The 18305-nt window shown below is 41.6% G+C and overlaps 4 protein-coding genes across 6 annotated transcripts in view; 3 read left to right on the forward strand and 1 right to left on the reverse strand.

Annotated features, from left to right (window-relative positions):
- Positions 1-18305, forward strand: part of LOC139549743 (gastrula zinc finger protein XlCGF17.1-like) — a 627316-nt gene that overhangs the window by 219227 nt on the left and 389784 nt on the right. The gene's annotated exons all lie outside the window — the stretch shown is intronic.
- LOC139548097 (zinc finger protein ZFP2-like) overlaps positions 1-18305 on the reverse strand; it is a 210398-nt gene that overhangs the window by 113630 nt on the left and 78463 nt on the right. The gene's annotated exons all lie outside the window — the stretch shown is intronic.
- Positions 1-18305, forward strand: part of LOC139548119 (zinc finger protein ZFP2-like) — a 408144-nt gene that overhangs the window by 88363 nt on the left and 301476 nt on the right. The gene's annotated exons all lie outside the window — the stretch shown is intronic.
- Positions 8744-18305, forward strand: part of LOC139548854 (zinc finger protein 180-like) — a 300106-nt gene continuing 290544 nt past the window's right edge. Inside the window, exons 1-2 of one of the 2 annotated variants that reach the window (XM_071358752.1) lie at positions 8751-9466; positions 13390-14756. In XM_071358752.1, coding sequence (XP_071214853.1) covers positions 9121-9466; positions 13390-14351 — 1308 coding nt within the window. In that variant the 5' untranslated portion in view covers positions 8751-9120 and the 3' untranslated portion in view covers positions 14352-14756. Of the gene's footprint in view, positions 9467-13389; positions 14757-18305 lie in introns of those variants that run through there. The other variant, XM_071358764.1, reaches the window with a different exon arrangement.

Consider the following 18305-nt stretch of genomic DNA (forward strand, 5'->3'; position numbering starts at 1 on the left):
GCGGTGCGGCGCTAACCTCTCCATCAATGGCGGTGCGGCGCTAACCTCTCCATCAATGGCGGTGCGGCGCTAACCTCTCCATCAATGGCGGTGCGGCGCTAACCTCTCCATCAATGGCGGTGCGGCGCTAACCTCTCCATCAATGGCGGTGCGGCGCTAACCTCTCCATCAATGGCGGTGCGGCGCTAACCTCTCCATCAATGGCGGTGCGGCGCTAACCTCTCCATCAATGGCGGTGCGGCGCTAACCTCTCCATCAATGGCGGTGCGGCGCTAACCTCTCCATCAATGGCGGTGCGGCGCTAACCTCTCCATCAATGGCGGTGCGGCGCTAACCTCTCCATCAATGGCGGTGCGGCGCTAACCTCTCCATCTGGCGGTGCGGCGCTAACCTCTCCATCTGGCGGTGCGGCGCTAACCTCTCCATCTGGCGGTGCGGCGCTAACCTCTCCATCTGGCGGTGCGGCGCTAACCTCTCCATCAATGGCGGTGCGGCGCTAACCTCTCCATCAATGGCGGTGCGGCGCTAACCTCTCCATCTGGCGGTGCGGCGCTAACCTCTCCATCTGGCGGTGCGGCGCTAACCTCTCCATCTGGCGGTGCGGCGCTAACCTCTCCATCTGGCGGTGCGGCGCTAACCTCTCCATCTGGCGGTGCGGCGCTAACCTCTCCATCTGGCGGTGCGGCGCTAACCTCTCCATCTGGCGGTGCGGCGCTAACCTCTCCATCTGGCGGTGCGGCGCTAACCTCTCCATCTGGCGGTGCGGCGCTAACCTCTCCATCTGGCGGTGCGGCGCTAACCTCTCCATCTGGCGGTGCGGCGCTAACCTCTCCATCTGGCGGTGCGGCGCTAACCTCTCCATCTGGCGGTGCGGCGCTAACCTCCATCTGTCATATTCACCTATTACGACGATTTTCCAGGAGGCTAGTCCAGGACCAAATTCGCGCCTTCGACCAAAAAAATTACGTCGGTCCTTTCAGTCCAAGAGGTTGTATTCGATCCCTGATCGAGATAATCAAGTCATTTCTGCTCTCACTTCCGCATGACAACCAGGGGAAGGCGTATGACGTGTTTCTACAGTCCTAAGTGCCATGTCCTTTTATAGAGAGTCTCTTGAAGAGAGACATAGCTTCTTGGAAATCTCACTTCCGGATAGAAAATGGGCTGTAAAAAGAGTTCTGTTTCACTTAGAGAAATAATTCAAACTGTTTTAGAAACTAGAGAGTGTTTTCTATCCAATAGTAATAATAATATGCATATTGTACGAGCAAGAATTGAGTACGAGGCCGTTTGAAATGGCCACCTCTTTCCAGGTTACTCACTGCTGATACTTAAGCCATAACAGGTTAATGATGTCACAATGTGGAACCCTAAACGTTTGTCCCCTGTTCTATTGATTTCAACATGATATGGATATTAGCCTCAGGGGGAAAATCCAGGCTCTGAATTGAAAGAGTACTATTTATGAGATTTAGTAAGTACACATTATTCCCAGATTCCGTGTGGTTTTTGAGCTGCTAGTTTTAACAGGACGTGCAACCTCATCTCCCTCCTGTCACATAAATGATTTTAGCATGATATCGATGAGTTATGACAAATAAGTGTTGCGTTCCTTTGTTTAGCGACCCCTACATTTAAATGCATTCCAACATCACGTACAACCTGATTTCCCCCCTAATTGATATCAGTGATTTATTGCTACTTGTCAAAACAACAGTGTTTCTGGTGCTTGTGCAGTTTATAAGGAGCTTGTTTAAAAAATACAAGAAATATGATTATTGTGGCAGATGTTTGTGTAAATAGCACATGTTAGGTTTAGGTTTTCAATTTATCCCAAACTGTTTCTGCATATTGGTTATTGATTTGGACACGTTAAAACTGTGTTTTGACATTGAGGCTATCCCACCTAGCACAATGTAATTGAAAAGTCGTTGAAAATAAGACTATGCAATCAAAAAAATAATGTATTTTCTTTTTTTATTATACCATGCCTTACCATTAAGTTAATTATTGACAATACATATTAACAAAGGGGTGTACGTTTGGTTTTGGTAATTCATATTTACAATTCATGTAACTTTTAGTAATCATAATTATTTATGCAATCAACTGACAATTTTCGGGTATAATTATATTGACATTGTTGCCCTTCTTTTAGAATAGCAGATTTAATTCTCAGATGTGCCAACCCAAATGTACTAGAGCATGACATTGGGGACTGGGCCCCGATCCAACAACATGCCTATCGAGTGAACTCTGAAAAGAGAGAGAAGCTCCGCAGTGATTTGGAAAGTTACTATGGTTATTGCAGGAGTTTCCTCTTGAAATCAGACATGTCCGTTCTAGAAGATAGTGAGTTCTAGGAAGACGAGAGTTCTAGTTTTAGAGTTTTAGGATTCTATTGAAAGAAAAAGGAGAAAAAAATAATACGATTGTATATTATTATTTAGAAATACGTGTTTTTTCTTGATTTTAATTGTTGACAGCCAGTAGACACTATGTTTATATTGTAGAAGCATTGTAGTTGATTATGTGAAATGGAAGTTTTCTGTTGGGGGTGAGCAAACTTGTCCAACAAAAATTATAGGTTTTATTTGTTGTCTTAAGGGGGAAGGTGTTACAGGCTTTGGTTTTTCCATTTATGTTTTGAGGTTGGTCTTTATCACGTCTAGCTCGTTAGCACGTAGGACGCACCGATTGGTGTCACCTCGTTAGTCAGTATGTGTTACACCTGTGCTGGCTTGTCCATCTCGTTAGTGGGAAGGTGTTTCACCTGAGCTGGTCCAGGTCCAGTCTGGCCCATTGCTCCAGTTGTCTTGATAGATGTGGAGAGTCAACACCTTTAGTTGCGCCACCTTTTTGGTTTGCTTCCTGTCTTTAAGTTTGGTGTGGGTTTTTCATTTGTTTGCTTCTTCTTGGGCAGATTTAGTGGGTCTCATGGTGGGTGTCTTTTTTGTCCCAGTTGTTGTTACTAGTCAACTTTCAGTGGACACTGAGAGCAAAACTGCAACATTATGTTATAATACTTTTATTGCATCAAATGGTTGTTTTATGCAACAGAATAGAGGGTTCTTAGAACTATTCTGTCTGTGTGTTCTACTGAGGATGGGCCTCTGGGAGAAAACACTGACAGGAGATTTACAATGTATTTTGTGTGATAAAACCTAAAGAGACCACATTCCAGAGCATGAGTTAATGTTTCTGTTCTATATGGTATCAGGGAGAGATGACCCCAGGGCCAGACCCTGGTCTCTACACAAAGAGTGCTGTTTTTACAGCAGATACTGTCTGCTGAGAATTGTAAGTATCTTTTATACAAATCTTAACCTTGTGACCCGTTCTATACATCTGTTGTTCGTCATGTAGGTTGAAAGGGGTGTATCTTGGCTATGAAAGACTTTTGTCCCGTGGGTTGACCAGCCATCATTATCGTAGAGCACTCAATTGATTATCTTTATATTTGTACGTTGTATTGACCTGCTCCCTTATTAAGTGAATAAAGATTTAGTTTAAGAATAACTCTGACTTGTGTGATAAGTTTTCTCTCATTTGATATTAAAGAAATTAACCAGCACATTTGGGGATGTGAATCTTGACTTGGAAACCGCTTCTAATGACCTGGGTAAATGGTGCACGAGGGATCCCTCTAACTTGGGATCTCAGGGAGACCGCATTTCGGGAAAGGAGCCGATGGACCCACCTTTGATCTGAGATGCAGCGAGCCGAGTGGATACCACATCTCAAACGTAGTTTAAACAAAAGAGGGAAAAAAAAAGCGAAACACACAAAGGGGAGTTTTTATCAAAACCTCGTAGGCTCTGAGTATGTATTCCAGCGTGAGGGGGGTCACCTTGGAGGTGTAAACAGGGCCCAGTCAGGAGGCTCTGAGTGTGTATTCCAGTGTGAGGGGGGGCACCTTGGAGGTGTAAACAGGGCCCAATCAGGAGGCTCTGAGTGTGTATTCCAGTGTGAGGGGGGGCACCTTGGAGGTGTAAACAGGGCCCAGTCAGGAGGCTCTGAGTGTGTATTCCAGTGTGAGGGGGGGCACCTTGGAGGTGTAAACAGGGCCCAGTCAGGAGGCTCTGAGTGTGTATTCCAGTGTGAGGGGGGGCACCTTGGAGGTGTAAACAGGGCCCAGTCAGGAGGCTCTGAGTGTGTATTCCAGTGTGAGGGGGGGCACCTTGGAGGTGTAAACAGGGCCCAATCAGGAGGCTCTGAGTGTGTATTCCAGTGTGAGGGGGGGCACCTTGGAGGTGTAAACAGGGCCCAGTCAGGAGGCTCTGAGTGTGTATTCCAGTGTGAGGGGGGGCACCTTGGAGGTGTAAACAGGGCCCAGTCAGGAGGCTCTGAGTGTGTATTCCAGTGTGAGGGGGGTCACCTTGGAGGTGTAAACAGGGCCCAATCAGGAGGCTCTGAGTGTGTATTCCAGTGTGAGGGGGGGCACCTTGGAGGTGTAAACAGGGCCCAGTCAGGAGGCTCTGAGTGTGTATTCCAGTGTGAGGGGGGGCACCTTGGAGGTGTAAACAGGGCCGAGGCAGTAGGCTCTGAGTGTGTATTCCTGTGTGAGGGGGGTCACCTTGGAGGTGTAAACAGAGCCGAGGCAGTAGGCTCAGAGTGTGTATTTCTGTGTGAGGGGGGCTCCTTGGAGGTGTAAAGAGGGGCGAGGCAGTAGGCTCTGAGTGTGTATTCATGTGTGAGGGGGGCTCCTTGGAGGTGTAAAGGGCCCAGTCAGCTATCTGTGTGAACTGGATGAACTAGAATCTGTGTTTACTAAGACAATTTATGATATAATATAAGATAGTAAGGTGCACCTGTAATTATTTTAAACCTGTACCCCATTTTAGAAGTATTGAAAGATGTAAATGTATGAGTTGCATTATCCTAGGAACTAACCATGAGATAGAAATGTGAAAATATTCCTGCAGGTTAAAACCTTTCTGGACTACCCATCCCGGATCCGGGATCATTCTCATCAGAAACGCTGACTAGCATAGCCTAGCCTAGCGCCACAGGGATATCATATAATATAATTTCATGAAATCATAAGTCCAATACAGCAAATGAAAGATAAACATCAATATTGGAGAAAGCACTAGCCAATATAGTACTGCCATACAGTAACAGTACTGCCATACAGGCCTAATATCACATTTCAAGATATCTTTGTACACAAATTGTTTAATATTTTATCAGGCTGACTTGAAAGATTATACGCAACATTTTGCTGCGTGGCAATACTGTGTTTGGATTCTGAAGGGCATTTATACAAAAGAGGTAGTCTAGACACTGTGTTAATACCATTATGCATTTGAATCCCATCTACAGATACCATCTAAGATATTAATTTCCCTCCACAAGGGGGCGGACATGTAACGTTTCCAAAATGGGATAGTATTGTACATGTAACGTTTCCAAAGTGGGATAGTATTGTCCATGTAACATTTCCTAAATGGGATAGTATTGTCCATGTAACGTTTCCAAAATGGGATAGTATTGTACATGTAACGTTTCCAAAATGGGATAGTATTGTCCATGTAACGTTTCCAAAATGGGATAGTATTGTACATGTAACGTTTCCAAAATGGGATAGTATGGTCCATGTAACGTTTCCAAAATGAGATAGTATTGTACATGTAACGTTATGCCCCCTTGTGAGTTAATAGTATTGCATGCTGTAGCAGGCTATATAAAGAGGAAGACCTCCATTGACGATTCAGATCGTTGTAACAGGTCTCGTCTGGACAGGTCACCGTCCTTAGTTAGTTAGTTAGTCAGAAATCAGAACCCATCACCTGCTATGTAAAAGAGACAGAAGAATGCACAATGGTCAATGCTATCCGGGATCCTTGGGACATCCCTACCCTAAACCCTAACCTTAACCCTTTTAAATGTTAACTTCAATGGGCTAGGGACGTCCCAAGGATGTATCTCTACCTGAAAATACATGATCTAAGTGATTGATAGTTGGTATTCAGCAGTCATAAAGCCTTATTTACTTTAATGAACTACTAAAATAGTGATTTTGTCAGACAGAAGCTCTACACTTTATTGACTGACTGATCCATTCATCCTTCCATCCCTCCTCAGCCTTCCTCTCCTCTGAAGACCCAGTGAGGGTGGAGCTCAGTCAGAGAGCTGTTGAGGGACTGGTTAGGAAGAACACTTCTACAGCCAGAGAGGTGAGAGGTCACAGATGGTTTAGATGGTCAATATTTATGTCCCCTTAGCGGTTCATCACGTAAGCAAAAGGGAATATGTTCCATAATCCATGTTTATTTACATTAGTGCAAATTGTCCACAGATATTGGTGTAATTTCTCACCCCTTTTGGCTGTATGAAAGTTAATTTCCCCTCAGGCACACACATTTGTTCTTTGCTATTATGAAGGTCATTTGTGTAGAATGTACTTTTCCCCACTCAATCACCCCATCTCTTTATATTGCTGATGCATATTTGGTGGCCTGACTGCATCCAGACTATGTCAAAGGCCCATCCTGGTAGATCTGAACCTAATGCAGCTTGGAGTGATCAGATGACAGAAGTCACATTTAGGTGCCAGGTGTAACTGAGGCCATAGATGCTCCATATCCATTACTTTGAGTGTTTTATATAATATGACTAAATATGTTTCTTTCTGTGTTGCAGGGGCAGTCAAGAAATGGAACGGCAAGGCCACAGTACATGACATAAGCAGAGCTGTGGGAGACCACCTCAAGCCCCTGGTAGAGTCGGGGGTGGTGTTTACCACTCCACCAGCAGAGCTGTGGGAGACCACCTCAAGCCCCTGGTAGAGCCGGGGGTGGTGTTTAACACTCCACCAGCAGAGCTGTGGGAGACCACCTCAAGCCCCCGGTAGAGCCGGGAGTGGTGTTTACCACTTCACCAGCAGAGCTGTGGGAGACCACCTCAAGCCCCCGGTAGAGCCGGGGGTGGTGTTTACCACTCCACCAGCAGAGCTGTGGGAGACCACCTCAAGCCCCCGGTAGAGCCGGGGGTGGTGTTTACCACTCCACCAGCAGAGCTGTGGGAGACCACCTCAAGCCCCCGGTAGAGCCGGGGGTGGTGTTTACCACTCCACCAGCAGAGCTGTGGGAGACCACCTCAAGCCCCCGGTAGAGCCGGGGGTGGTGTTTACCACTCCACCAGCAGAGCTGTGGGAGACCACCTCAAGCCCCCGGTCGAGCCGGGGGTGGTGTTTACCACTCCACCAGCAGAGCTGTGGGAGACCACCTCAAGCCCATGGTAGAGCCGGGGGTGGTGTTTACCACTCCATCAGCAGAGCTGTGGGAGACCACCTCAAGCCCCTGGTAGAGCCGGGGGTGGTGTTTACCACTCCACCACGCCTTCAGCAGGCTGGAACAGTGGGATTGATCTGTTTGATCCATTTGTTTGTTTAATAGTTGAATCCTTTGATGTTTTACTGATTTCAACATGTTTCATTTTCAACAAATGAATGAAAACTGAGTTTTTTTAATGGGGTTTCTCCCTGTGCACCTGCCAATGTGAATCCTTTGAACGAGACAAGTTACCAGACAGGACATATTGCTAATGTTCTTCCCATTAATAACCTGAATGACAATTAACTTGTGGGCGGTGGTGGCGATGACGTCCTATTGGATGACGTCGTCCATCGGGATTCCCCAAAAAAGAAGACGCTCTGGATTGATCACTGGAGTCAGATGTGAAGGAGGAGGTTGATCATCAGGAGTCAGATGTGAAGGAGGAGGTTGATCATCAGGAGTCAGATGTGAAGGAGGAGGTTGATCATCAGGAGTCAGATGTGAAGGAGGAGGTTGATCATCAGGAGTCAGATGTGAAGGAGGAGGTTGATCATCAGGAGTCAGATGTGAAGGAGGAGGTTGATCATCAGGATTCAGATGTGAAGGAGGAGGTTGATCATCAGGAGTCAGATGTGAAGGAGGAGGTTGATCATCAGTGAACCTCTAGGATTGTGGCTGGGCTGGCGTTTCCACTTCCAGCTTGGTCATATATTTTGATACATTGAATGTTGATATTGTGACTCTATGTTATATATTTGTACCTCCTGTTTCATGAAGTGATGTCACTAAGTACTGCCCCTATATATAAAATGCATTCTGAAAGCATTCAGACCCCTTCACTTTTTCCACATTTTGTAACGTTACAGCCTTATTCTAAAATTGATTAAATATTTTTCCCCTCATCAATCTACACAATAACCAATAATGACATCACAATACCCCATAAGACATCACATTGCCCCATAATGACATCACAATACCCCATAATGACAAAGCAAAAACAGGTAAATAAATGAAAAAATTTGATTCTAAAAAACAAGGACCCCAAACTTTTGAACGGTAGTGTACATCTACATGATGTATTGTTAAACCATGTAGGAGCAGTATAGACCTAGTCTGTTCATTATATACATCTACATGATGTATTGTTACACCATGTAGGAGCAGTATAGGCCTAGTCTGTTCATTATATACATCAACATGATGTATTGTTACACCACGTAGGAGCAGTATAGACCTAGTCTGTTCATTATATACATCTACATGATGTATTGTTACACCATGTAAGAGCAGTATAGACTTAGTCTGTTCATTATATACATCTATATGATGTATTGTTACACCATGTAGGAGCAGTATAGACCTACAGTAGCTAGCTGCTAATTTAGATGTAGTATAACTTAATGAAACTGCCTTAAATATGCTGTGGTAAACATTTTTTATTCGCACTAATCAATCAACACATTCCTGTCTTTGTATGTCTCAATATAATGGTATTATTTAATTAAATCCATTTACAATAATCTTTGTCTGAAAATAAAATATGATCCTCAACTGCGTCGCTGCCAGCGTGACGTATAATCTAGTGGACGGTTCTTCATAAACAGCTCGTCACCCACCTCGGTAGCTTGCTAGCCAACATAGCCGAAAGATTCAAGCTATTTATACGCTTTCGCTGTATATTAGCAACTGTGTTTTAGACACACTTCTGTCTTATCTATTTGTTAACCTATTTAGTTTAATTATACGTTATTTTGTATTAGTCAGCTATAGTAGCTGGCTGGTTTAGTTAGCACTAGCCTAGTCGCTAATGATAGCTAGCTAGCTAACATCCCCGAACATGAGCTCCCTAAACTACTCCTCTCCTGCTAAAGAAGAGGTGGTCTGCTTGACGGAGAAAGAAGGTCTGTGGCTGAACATTGTCGTGAAAGAGGAGAAGGAAGAAGAGGATGTCACGGTAAAACAAGAAGTAGAGGGTGAGGCTGTTACAGTGAAAGAAGAAGAGAAAGACGTTTCAGTGAAAGAAGAGGAAGACGAGTTCAGAGTGAAAGAGGTGGAAGGTGTTACTGTGAAAGAAGAGGAGGAAGAGAAAGAGGAGGATGCCGTTTTTGGAGTGAAGAAGGAAGGGGAGATTACTGTCACACTGATAGATGAAGAGGGGGAGATAGGAGATCTGATTAACACCAGTAAGTACCGCCTTAAATTTGTTTTTAACTTTGGGTATTCAGTTGGCTCGTCAATACCTCTTCAACGGAGGGCCCAGGATGATGACTGATATGTCTAGAATCAGACGACATAGAGAGCAAGCTACCCCTTGTTTTCTCCGTTCCGTTTCCAAAAAGTGGCTTATCATATTTATTTGAGAAGGGTCTATCTGCTGACCGCAGACTGGGGGGCACGGCATGTAGTGATTTTCATGTAGTGATGATTTACTACACACCGTGCCCCCCAATAGTGCCATGTGAGAGTTGGGTTGGCCACACCAAAGATTATGAATATACTGACAAGATGTCTCTGCCCTAACAAGGGGAGTTGTTGTCTACAAAGCGGCACTGCGGGTTGTCTAGCTCCCGCCTATCCTTTCTTTGGATTGGTGGATTCATCTAATTATTGTAATCTATTGTTTATATTCTATGAGGGTTGTTGTCGTCAACCGCCTGTATTCAATGGAGAGAGATGCTAAGCTACAAGCATGAATATGCACCGCCTGTATTCAATGGAGAGAGATGCTAAGCTACTAGCATGAATATGCACCGCCTGTATTCAATGGAGAGAGATGCTAAGCTACTAGCATGAATATGCATAGCGATCTGCAGACAACTCCTATATTGTTTTTTATCAAAGTTGTCGGTATGTCACGTGTCCACATAACAACTTAAGCATTACGAAACTTCTGTTGGATCAAGTAAACCTCACGTAGCAAATAAGCCATTAATTTTGTTGTTGACCAAATTCGACACTTTCCACATTGGGTTGATAATTGTTTCCACTTGGATACAACCTACTGTAACCTACTGGCATGACCTAGAGAGATACAACCTACTGTAGCCTACTGGCATGACCTAGAGAGATACAACCTACTGTAACCTACTGGCATGACCTAGAGAGATAAAGTTGTAAAGTTCCTGGATTTAAAAAAAATATTTTCAAGTAATAATATTGGATGTCGGTATTGGCCAAAAATGTAATATCGCTGCATCCCTTTATTCTAAAATGTATCACAATACCCCATAATGACATCACAATACCCCATAATGACATCACAATACCCCATAATGACATCACAATACCCCATAATGCCAAAGCAAAAACAGGTTTAGGTTTTTTGCAAATGTATTGAAACTATTCCCCAGCATAACTAGTCTCAGAGTAATGTAAGATCCCAGGATAACTAGTCTCAGAGTAATGTAAGATCTCAGGATAACTAGTCTCAGAGTAATGTAAGATCCCAGGATAACTAGTCTCAGAGTAATGTAAGATCCCAGGATAACTAGTCTCAGAGTAATGTAAGATCCTAGGATAACTAGTCTCAGAGTAATGTAAGATCCCAGGATAACTAGTCTCAGAGTAATGTAAGGTCCCAGGATAACTAGTCTCAGAGTAATGTAAGATCCCAGGATAACTAGTCTCAGAGTAATGTAAGATCCCAGGATAACTAGTCTCAGAGTAATGTAAGATCCCAGGATAACTAGTCTCAGAGTAATGTAAGATCCCAGGATAACTAGTCTCAGAGTAATGTACGATCCCAGGATAACTAGTCTCAGAGTAATGTAAGATCCCAGGATAACTCGTCTCAGAGTAATGTAAGATCCCAGGATAACTAGTCTCAGAGTAATGTAAGATCCCAGGATAACTAGTCTCAGAGTAATGTAAGATCCCAGCATAACTAGTCTCAGAGTAATGTAAGATCCCAGGATAACTAGTCTCAGAGTAATGTAAGATGCTTGGAAAAAGAAGCTGAAAAGAATAACAGAACGGCACCATTAGAACTAAAATGTGTATCCTGGATGTCAGACCCCCAACCCTCCAAACTGAATAAATAATCAAATGTGTCCTGGATGTCAGACCCCCAACCCTCCAAACTGTAAATAAATAATCAAATGTGTCTCCTTGGCAACATTAGAACCTCGGTACGTTTACTGTGTTCTGGGTCGAGACAAAGGAATGATGTAAACAAATAATCCAAAATATTTTTGTCAATGAGACAGTATATTAACAAAGGAATGACCGAACCCCCTTTGGTGACTGAATGCTTGTAAGAAACTAGATGGTCAAAACATTAGATCACATCAAATAAGCCTGAGTGGTTTCACCTCCTCCCAGACTATACTGGATACTACAGTTATAACTATACATAGTTATACAGAATACTACATTTATACAGGATACTACAGTTATAACTATACATAGTTATACAGGATACTACAGTTATACAGGATACTACAGTTATAACTATACATAGTTATACAGGATACTACATTTATACAGGATACTACAGTTATACAGGATACTACAGTTATACAGGATACTACAGTTATAACTATACATAGTTATACAGGATACTACATTTATACAGGATACTACAGTTATACAGGATACTACAGTTATAACTATACATAGTTATACAGGATACTACATTTATACAGGATACTACAGTTATAACTATACATAGTTATACAGGATACTACAGTTATACAGGATACTACATTTATACAGGATACTACATTTATACAGGATACTACATTTATACAGGATACTACAGTTATAACTATACATAGTTATTCCAAAGGTGGGCTACTTACTATCCACTGTTTGCAAGCCACCGTTGCTGATCTATTTTATTTATTTATCTCACCTTTATTTAACCAGGTAGGCAAGTTGAGAACAAGTTCTCATTTACAACCTGGTTAAATAAAGGTGGAATATATATATATATATATATAAATATTTTTTTTAGTTTTTTAGACACTCAAATGGATTCTGTCATTAACGAGGTTCTTCAATAATTACACATAATTCTTAATACGCTGTTTAGTTACAGTCACATGTTCAACTATCATCAGCTGATCCAGGAAATCATTTTCTGAATTCCAGTCACATGACAAACATCACGACATGCAACAACAACCAAAGTGCTTCTTCATTCATTACTCTGGTAAAGACAGTTATGCCGTGCTCCACGTTGGATCCAACATCCCTAACAAATTGGTGTTTATAATGTTATTGTCTGCTTGATTTACTGGTAGGGTCTTGTTAGTCTGTTTGGACACAGAGATACTTAGCTCATAATTTGTGGAGAACTGTTCCTTGATGGATAGGCTATTGTACAACACACAGGTGTTCCAGTATGTCTGTAGTTATTGTGGTTCGGTGAAGTTATGGGTCCTACAGTAGGTCTATGTTGTTGTTAGGTGAAGTTATTGGCCAATTTGTTAAATACTTAATGTTCAAACCCTCAGTTTCAGGCTGATGGCAAAGCTAGCTAAAGAGCATTTTACTGGTTGAAGTGTTTTATAAGTATAAAGCAGTTGATTTGCGACAATAACACAAACATATTAAGCAGGTGATTCAAACGAGCCTGACAGTTGTAATCCAAAAGTAATGTGAAATTCACTCATATTCAACCTGTAAATGGAGGCTATTTTTGCTGTCAGCCTATGAGAACTCCCCTGAGTTTTCCCCCACGGTGGTGAATTAGTGAATAGACACAGAACTTAATGTGAGTTTCCTTCAGTAGCACTCCTGATCTTGTGCTGTAATGTTCAGAATACATTGTGAAAAATGAAAATCTGCTCACCATTTTTGCTCCAGGCAGATGTACTACATCGGTTCCCTCATTAGGAGGAGCTTCTGCAAATCATGTGTGCATCGCCCTCACATGCCGCAATTTTAGCAAACACAGAAAGGGGCCTTTTTTGGAGACCGAAGGTCATCTGGCACACTGCTTAGGTTTTGACTATCTTAAGACAATTGTAAAATTATTTAACAGATGTCAATTGTTGTACAACTTAATGGGTATACTCTGGGCATCACCTTTTACCTCAAATTAACAGTGGATTTCTGCTGTTGTGGGACTTTAACCGTCTGTCTGACCTTGTTGTTCACACAGGAGAGAGATGTGACTATCGTGGATCCTCTGGGGAGCCTCAACAACCTCATGACGCTGAGGAGGCAGAGAAGAGTCTCTCCAGATCAGAACTCCTCAAGAAACACCAGCAGAGACCCACAGGGAAGAAATCTCACTGCTGCTCTGACTGTGGGAAAGGTTGCAAATCTTCATCAGAACTTAAAATACACCAGCGAGTACACACAGGAGAGAAATCTCATTGCTGCTCTGACTGTGGTAAAAGATTAAATTCTTCATTAAAACTTAAAATACATCAAAGATTACACACAAGAGACAAACCATATGGCTGTGCTCAATGTGGGATGAGTTTTTATTCATCTAGCTATCTTATTAGACACCAGAGAACACACACAGGAGAGAAACCTTATAGCTGTGAACAATGTGGGAAGAGTTTTACTACATCTGGCTATCTCATTGTACACCAGAGAACACACACAGGAGAGAAACCTTATAGCTGTGATCAATGTGGGAATAGTTTTACTACATCTGGCAATCTGACTCAACACCAGAGAACACACACAGGAGATAAATTGTATAGCTGTGATCAATGTGGGAAGAGTTTTACTACATCTGGCTCTCTGACTCAACACCAGAGAACACACACAGGAGATAAATTGTATAGCTGTGATCAATGTGGGAAGAGTTTTACTACATCTGGCTCTCTGACTGTACACCAGAGAACACACACAGGAGAGAAACCTTATAGCTGTGATCAATGTGGGAATAGTTTTGGTAGATCTGGAGAGCTGACAGTGCACCAGAGAACACACACAGGAGAGAAATCTTACAGCTGTGATCAATGTGTGAAGAGTTTTACTACATCTGGCAATCTGACTCTACACCAGAGAGAACACACAGGAGAGAAATCGTATAGCTGTGATCAGTGTGACAAGAGATACTCTGATAAAAGATCTCTGATCAAACATCAGAAAATACATACATGAAGAAGTTGTTTCATGATATCAATGAAATAATGTCACAATGTAGAATGTTTTAACATTGTAGAAGGAGTATTTTAATGATGTTCTACCTTATCCTTTGCCCTGTTGAATTGATTGCAGTATGATATGGATATTAGCCTCAGTGGGAAATCCAGGCTCTGAATTGAAAGAGTATTATTTAACAAAAAGTGACTAACAAAAAAAAGAGCTGTTTTACACTTACTGCGTTGGTTACCCACTTTAATCAAATTGCAACACTTCAAAATGTAGCCAGCTGTTTTCTACAAGTTGAAAAAGCTGCTTATTTAAAAAAAATACATGTAATATGATAATTGTTGCAGATGTTTGTGTATATACATAACATGAAAGCAGTATAATAAATTGGTCTATAATCAATTTTATTAACAATCTGACATCACTCCAGTATTTCTTGACAACATTCAAATGCTAATTGTCTTTATTCCACTACTGAAGAAGCATGACTCAAATCACCTCATATTTCAAACATCCAGCCTGACAAAAGATACATGTTTTATTATTCTATGCCTCATCTTTAAGTGAAGTATTGCCAATACATATTAACAAAGGGGTTTACATTTGGTTTTTATATTTACAATTCATGTACCATTTATTAATCATAATTATTTATGCAACCAGTTGACCATTTTTGGGTACAATTATATTGACATTGTTGCCCTGCTTTTAGAATATCAGGATTCATTCTCAGATGTGGAAGGTTACTACGGATATTGCAGGAGTTGGTTGCTGATTGTCTCAAGGGTGGGCAGTCAACAAGTTTTGCTTTTAGCCAGTGCGTTGCCATGGATCACAATTTATTTTGACGGCACGTTTTTCCGTATTGGAGACTAGTTTTTTGGGGGCTAGTGGGTTTTAGGATTCTATTGAAAGAAAAAGGATTTTAAAAATAATACTATTGTATATTATTATTTAGAAATTTGTTTTTTCTTGTTTTTAATTGTTGACAACCAGTAGACACTATGTTTATATTGTAGAAGCATTGTAGTTGATTATGTGAAATGGAAGTTGTTTTCTGTTGGGGGTGAGCAAACTTGTCCAACAAAAATATAGGATATATTTGTTGTCTAAAGGGGGAAGGTGTTACAGGCTTTGGTTTTTCCATTTATGTTTTGAGGTTGGACTTTAACACATATAGGTCGTTAGCACGTAGGACGCACTGATTGGTGTCACCTCGTTAGTCAGTATGTGTTACACCTGTGCTGCTTGTCCATCTCGTTAGTGGGAAGGTGTTTCACCTGAGCTGGTCCAGGTTCTATTTAAGAGTGTCTGGCCCAGTGCTCCAGTTGTCTTGATAGATTTGGAGAGTCAACACCTTTAGTTGATCCACCTTTTTGGTTTGCTTCCTGTCTTTAAGTTTGGTGTTGGTTTTTCTTTTGTTTGCCTCTTCTTGGGCAGATTTAGTGGGTCTCATGGTGGGTGACTTTTAGGTCCCAGTTGTTGTTACTAGTCAACTTTCAGTGAACACTGAGAGCAAAACTGCAACATTATGTTATAATACTTTTATTGGATCAAATGGTTGTTTTATGCGACAGAATAGAGGGTTCTTAGAACTATTGTGTCTGTGTGTTCTACTGAGGATGGGCCTCTGGGAGAAAACACTGACCGGAGATTTACAATGTCTTTTGGGTGATAAAACCCAAAGAGACCGTATTCCAGAGCATGAGTTAATGTTTCTGTTCTATATGGTACCAGGGAGAGACGACCTCAGGGCCAGACCCTGGTCTCTACACCGAGTACTGTTTTTACAGCAGATACTGTCTGTTGAGAATTATAAGTATCTTTCATACAAATCTTAAACTTGTGACCCGTTCTATACATCTGTTGTTGGTCATGTAGGTTGAAAGGGGTGTATCTTGGCTGTAAAAGACCTTTGTACTTTTGTATCGTGGCTCTCAACGAATCATCTGGGGGTGATTTGTTGACCAGCCATCATCGTAGAGCACTCAATTGATTCACTTTATTTGTGTGTTGTATTGACCTGCTCCCTTATTAATAAGTCAATAAATATTTAGATTTAAGTCTGACTTGTGTGATAAGTTTGTCTCCTCATTTGATATTAAAGAAATTAACCACATTTGGCGATGGGGATGTTAATCTTCACTTGGTGACCGCTCCTGACGACCTGGGTAAATGTTGCACCAGGGATCCCTCAAACTTGGGATCTCAGGGAGACCACACTTTGGGAATAGAGCAGATGGACCCACCTTTTAATCTGAGAGGCAGCGAGTCGAGTAGATACCACATCTCAAACCTAGTTTAAAAAAAAGAGGTGAGCGAAACACGCAAAATGTAGTTTTTAGAAAAGCTTCGTGTGTATTCCTGTGTGAGGGGGGCACCTTGGAGGTGTAAACAGGACCCAATCAGGAGGCTCTGAGTGCGTATTCCTGTATTTTCCCAGTATGGGAGGAGTTGCTAGATTGATTGAATAAACCTTTTTCCATAAAGTTAGAGTGAAACAAGGTGGCTGATTAGCTGTTGATGTTGAAGAGGCGTCACATCCACTAGATTATACGTCTCAGTGGCAAAATCACCTGAAAGACGCACATCGCATTCTGCTGACTGGAGTTGGTATCGCAGTTGAGAAAATACTTTCAGACAAAAAGCTAAAAAGCGACTGCCTCAAAAAACCAACGACTCCCTTTGACAGGCTATGTGGCATCAGAAACATTTATTATAGTGTAAAAATGTACGACAAAGTGTAGCTAAATAGAATAACTTTGGTCATACCCACTCAGCCCGTGACGTCCAAGGACGTGGAATTATGGGCCATATCAGGTCTGTCTGTTGTGGCCGCTATTTCGCCCCAAAATAGTCATCTTGTTGTGTAACTATGTAAATGTCTCTTGGACAAGGTGACTTTCATCAATATACACTCTAAAAAGTAAAGGTTCTTGGAGTATTCTAAAGGGGTTCTTCAAATTGAAACTGGGGGGGAACCCCTAAAAGTTACTTGAAGAACCTTTTGTGGGAACGCCCATAAGTTATGTGAAGAACCCCTTATCATGGTTCCTCGAAGAACCTTTTGGGGTAATTTTTTTTAACTCCCTGTCCACCACTCCATTATAAAAACATATTTTAATAATAACAATATTGACTTAAATAATTAATTGTTTATTTAGTGGCACCACAAATGTGAATTAATATTTAACAAACAATTTACCAAACAAAACTTAGATAAATAAACTTTTCTGCAGACAAGTCAGACCATAATAAATAATATATTTACTTTGTATAGCGCTTTTCATGACATTTAAAATATATAAAATAATGATGTACAATAAAAACAACGTACATTAAAAATGAATCATAGGTAAACTAACAATATTGTAGACTTGATGCTAAATACAGATTTTTCCGCTTTAGTGTGTATATCATATCCACTTAGTAATGTTAGGAAGTTTGCCATCTTTATGACCGGCCCTGGTAACTTCACCCCAACTTATCTTATCCCCAGAACACAGTATCTTAAAAGTAAGTTTTTCTGACATTTTTTGGGGAAATTTAAGGGAAAATAGAAAATACAGCCCTAGCAGAGCCTCAAGACCCATGGGGACGTCCTCGAGGACGTGGATGTTCTCCCCATCAAAGGCCAGCAGGATTTCACTCTCATGGTGAAATGGATTTCCGCTGATGGTCTTTTTGTCTATATCCATTCCATGGACTTGATTCATTTCTGAGAAGATCTGAAAAGATCATTTGCACACATTTGTATGCTAATAGATGTCAGTTTGTATTGACTGCTATGTAGGTTAAATGTACACTTCAAATGCAGCTGTCCTACAACAGATCTGTACCTTCTTCTTGATCCCAATTGCATTGTGTCCATGTTCTGTCCTATAAGGATTTCAAAGGAGGAGAAAATGTGTCAGAGAATAGTCTTACTATAGTCTTACATTTACATTTACATGTAAATGTAAA

The sequence above is a fragment of the Salvelinus alpinus genome, chromosome 2, assembly GCF_045679555.1.
Source record: "Salvelinus alpinus chromosome 2, SLU_Salpinus.1, whole genome shotgun sequence".
Taxonomy (NCBI): domain Eukaryota; kingdom Metazoa; phylum Chordata; class Actinopteri; order Salmoniformes; family Salmonidae; genus Salvelinus; species Salvelinus alpinus.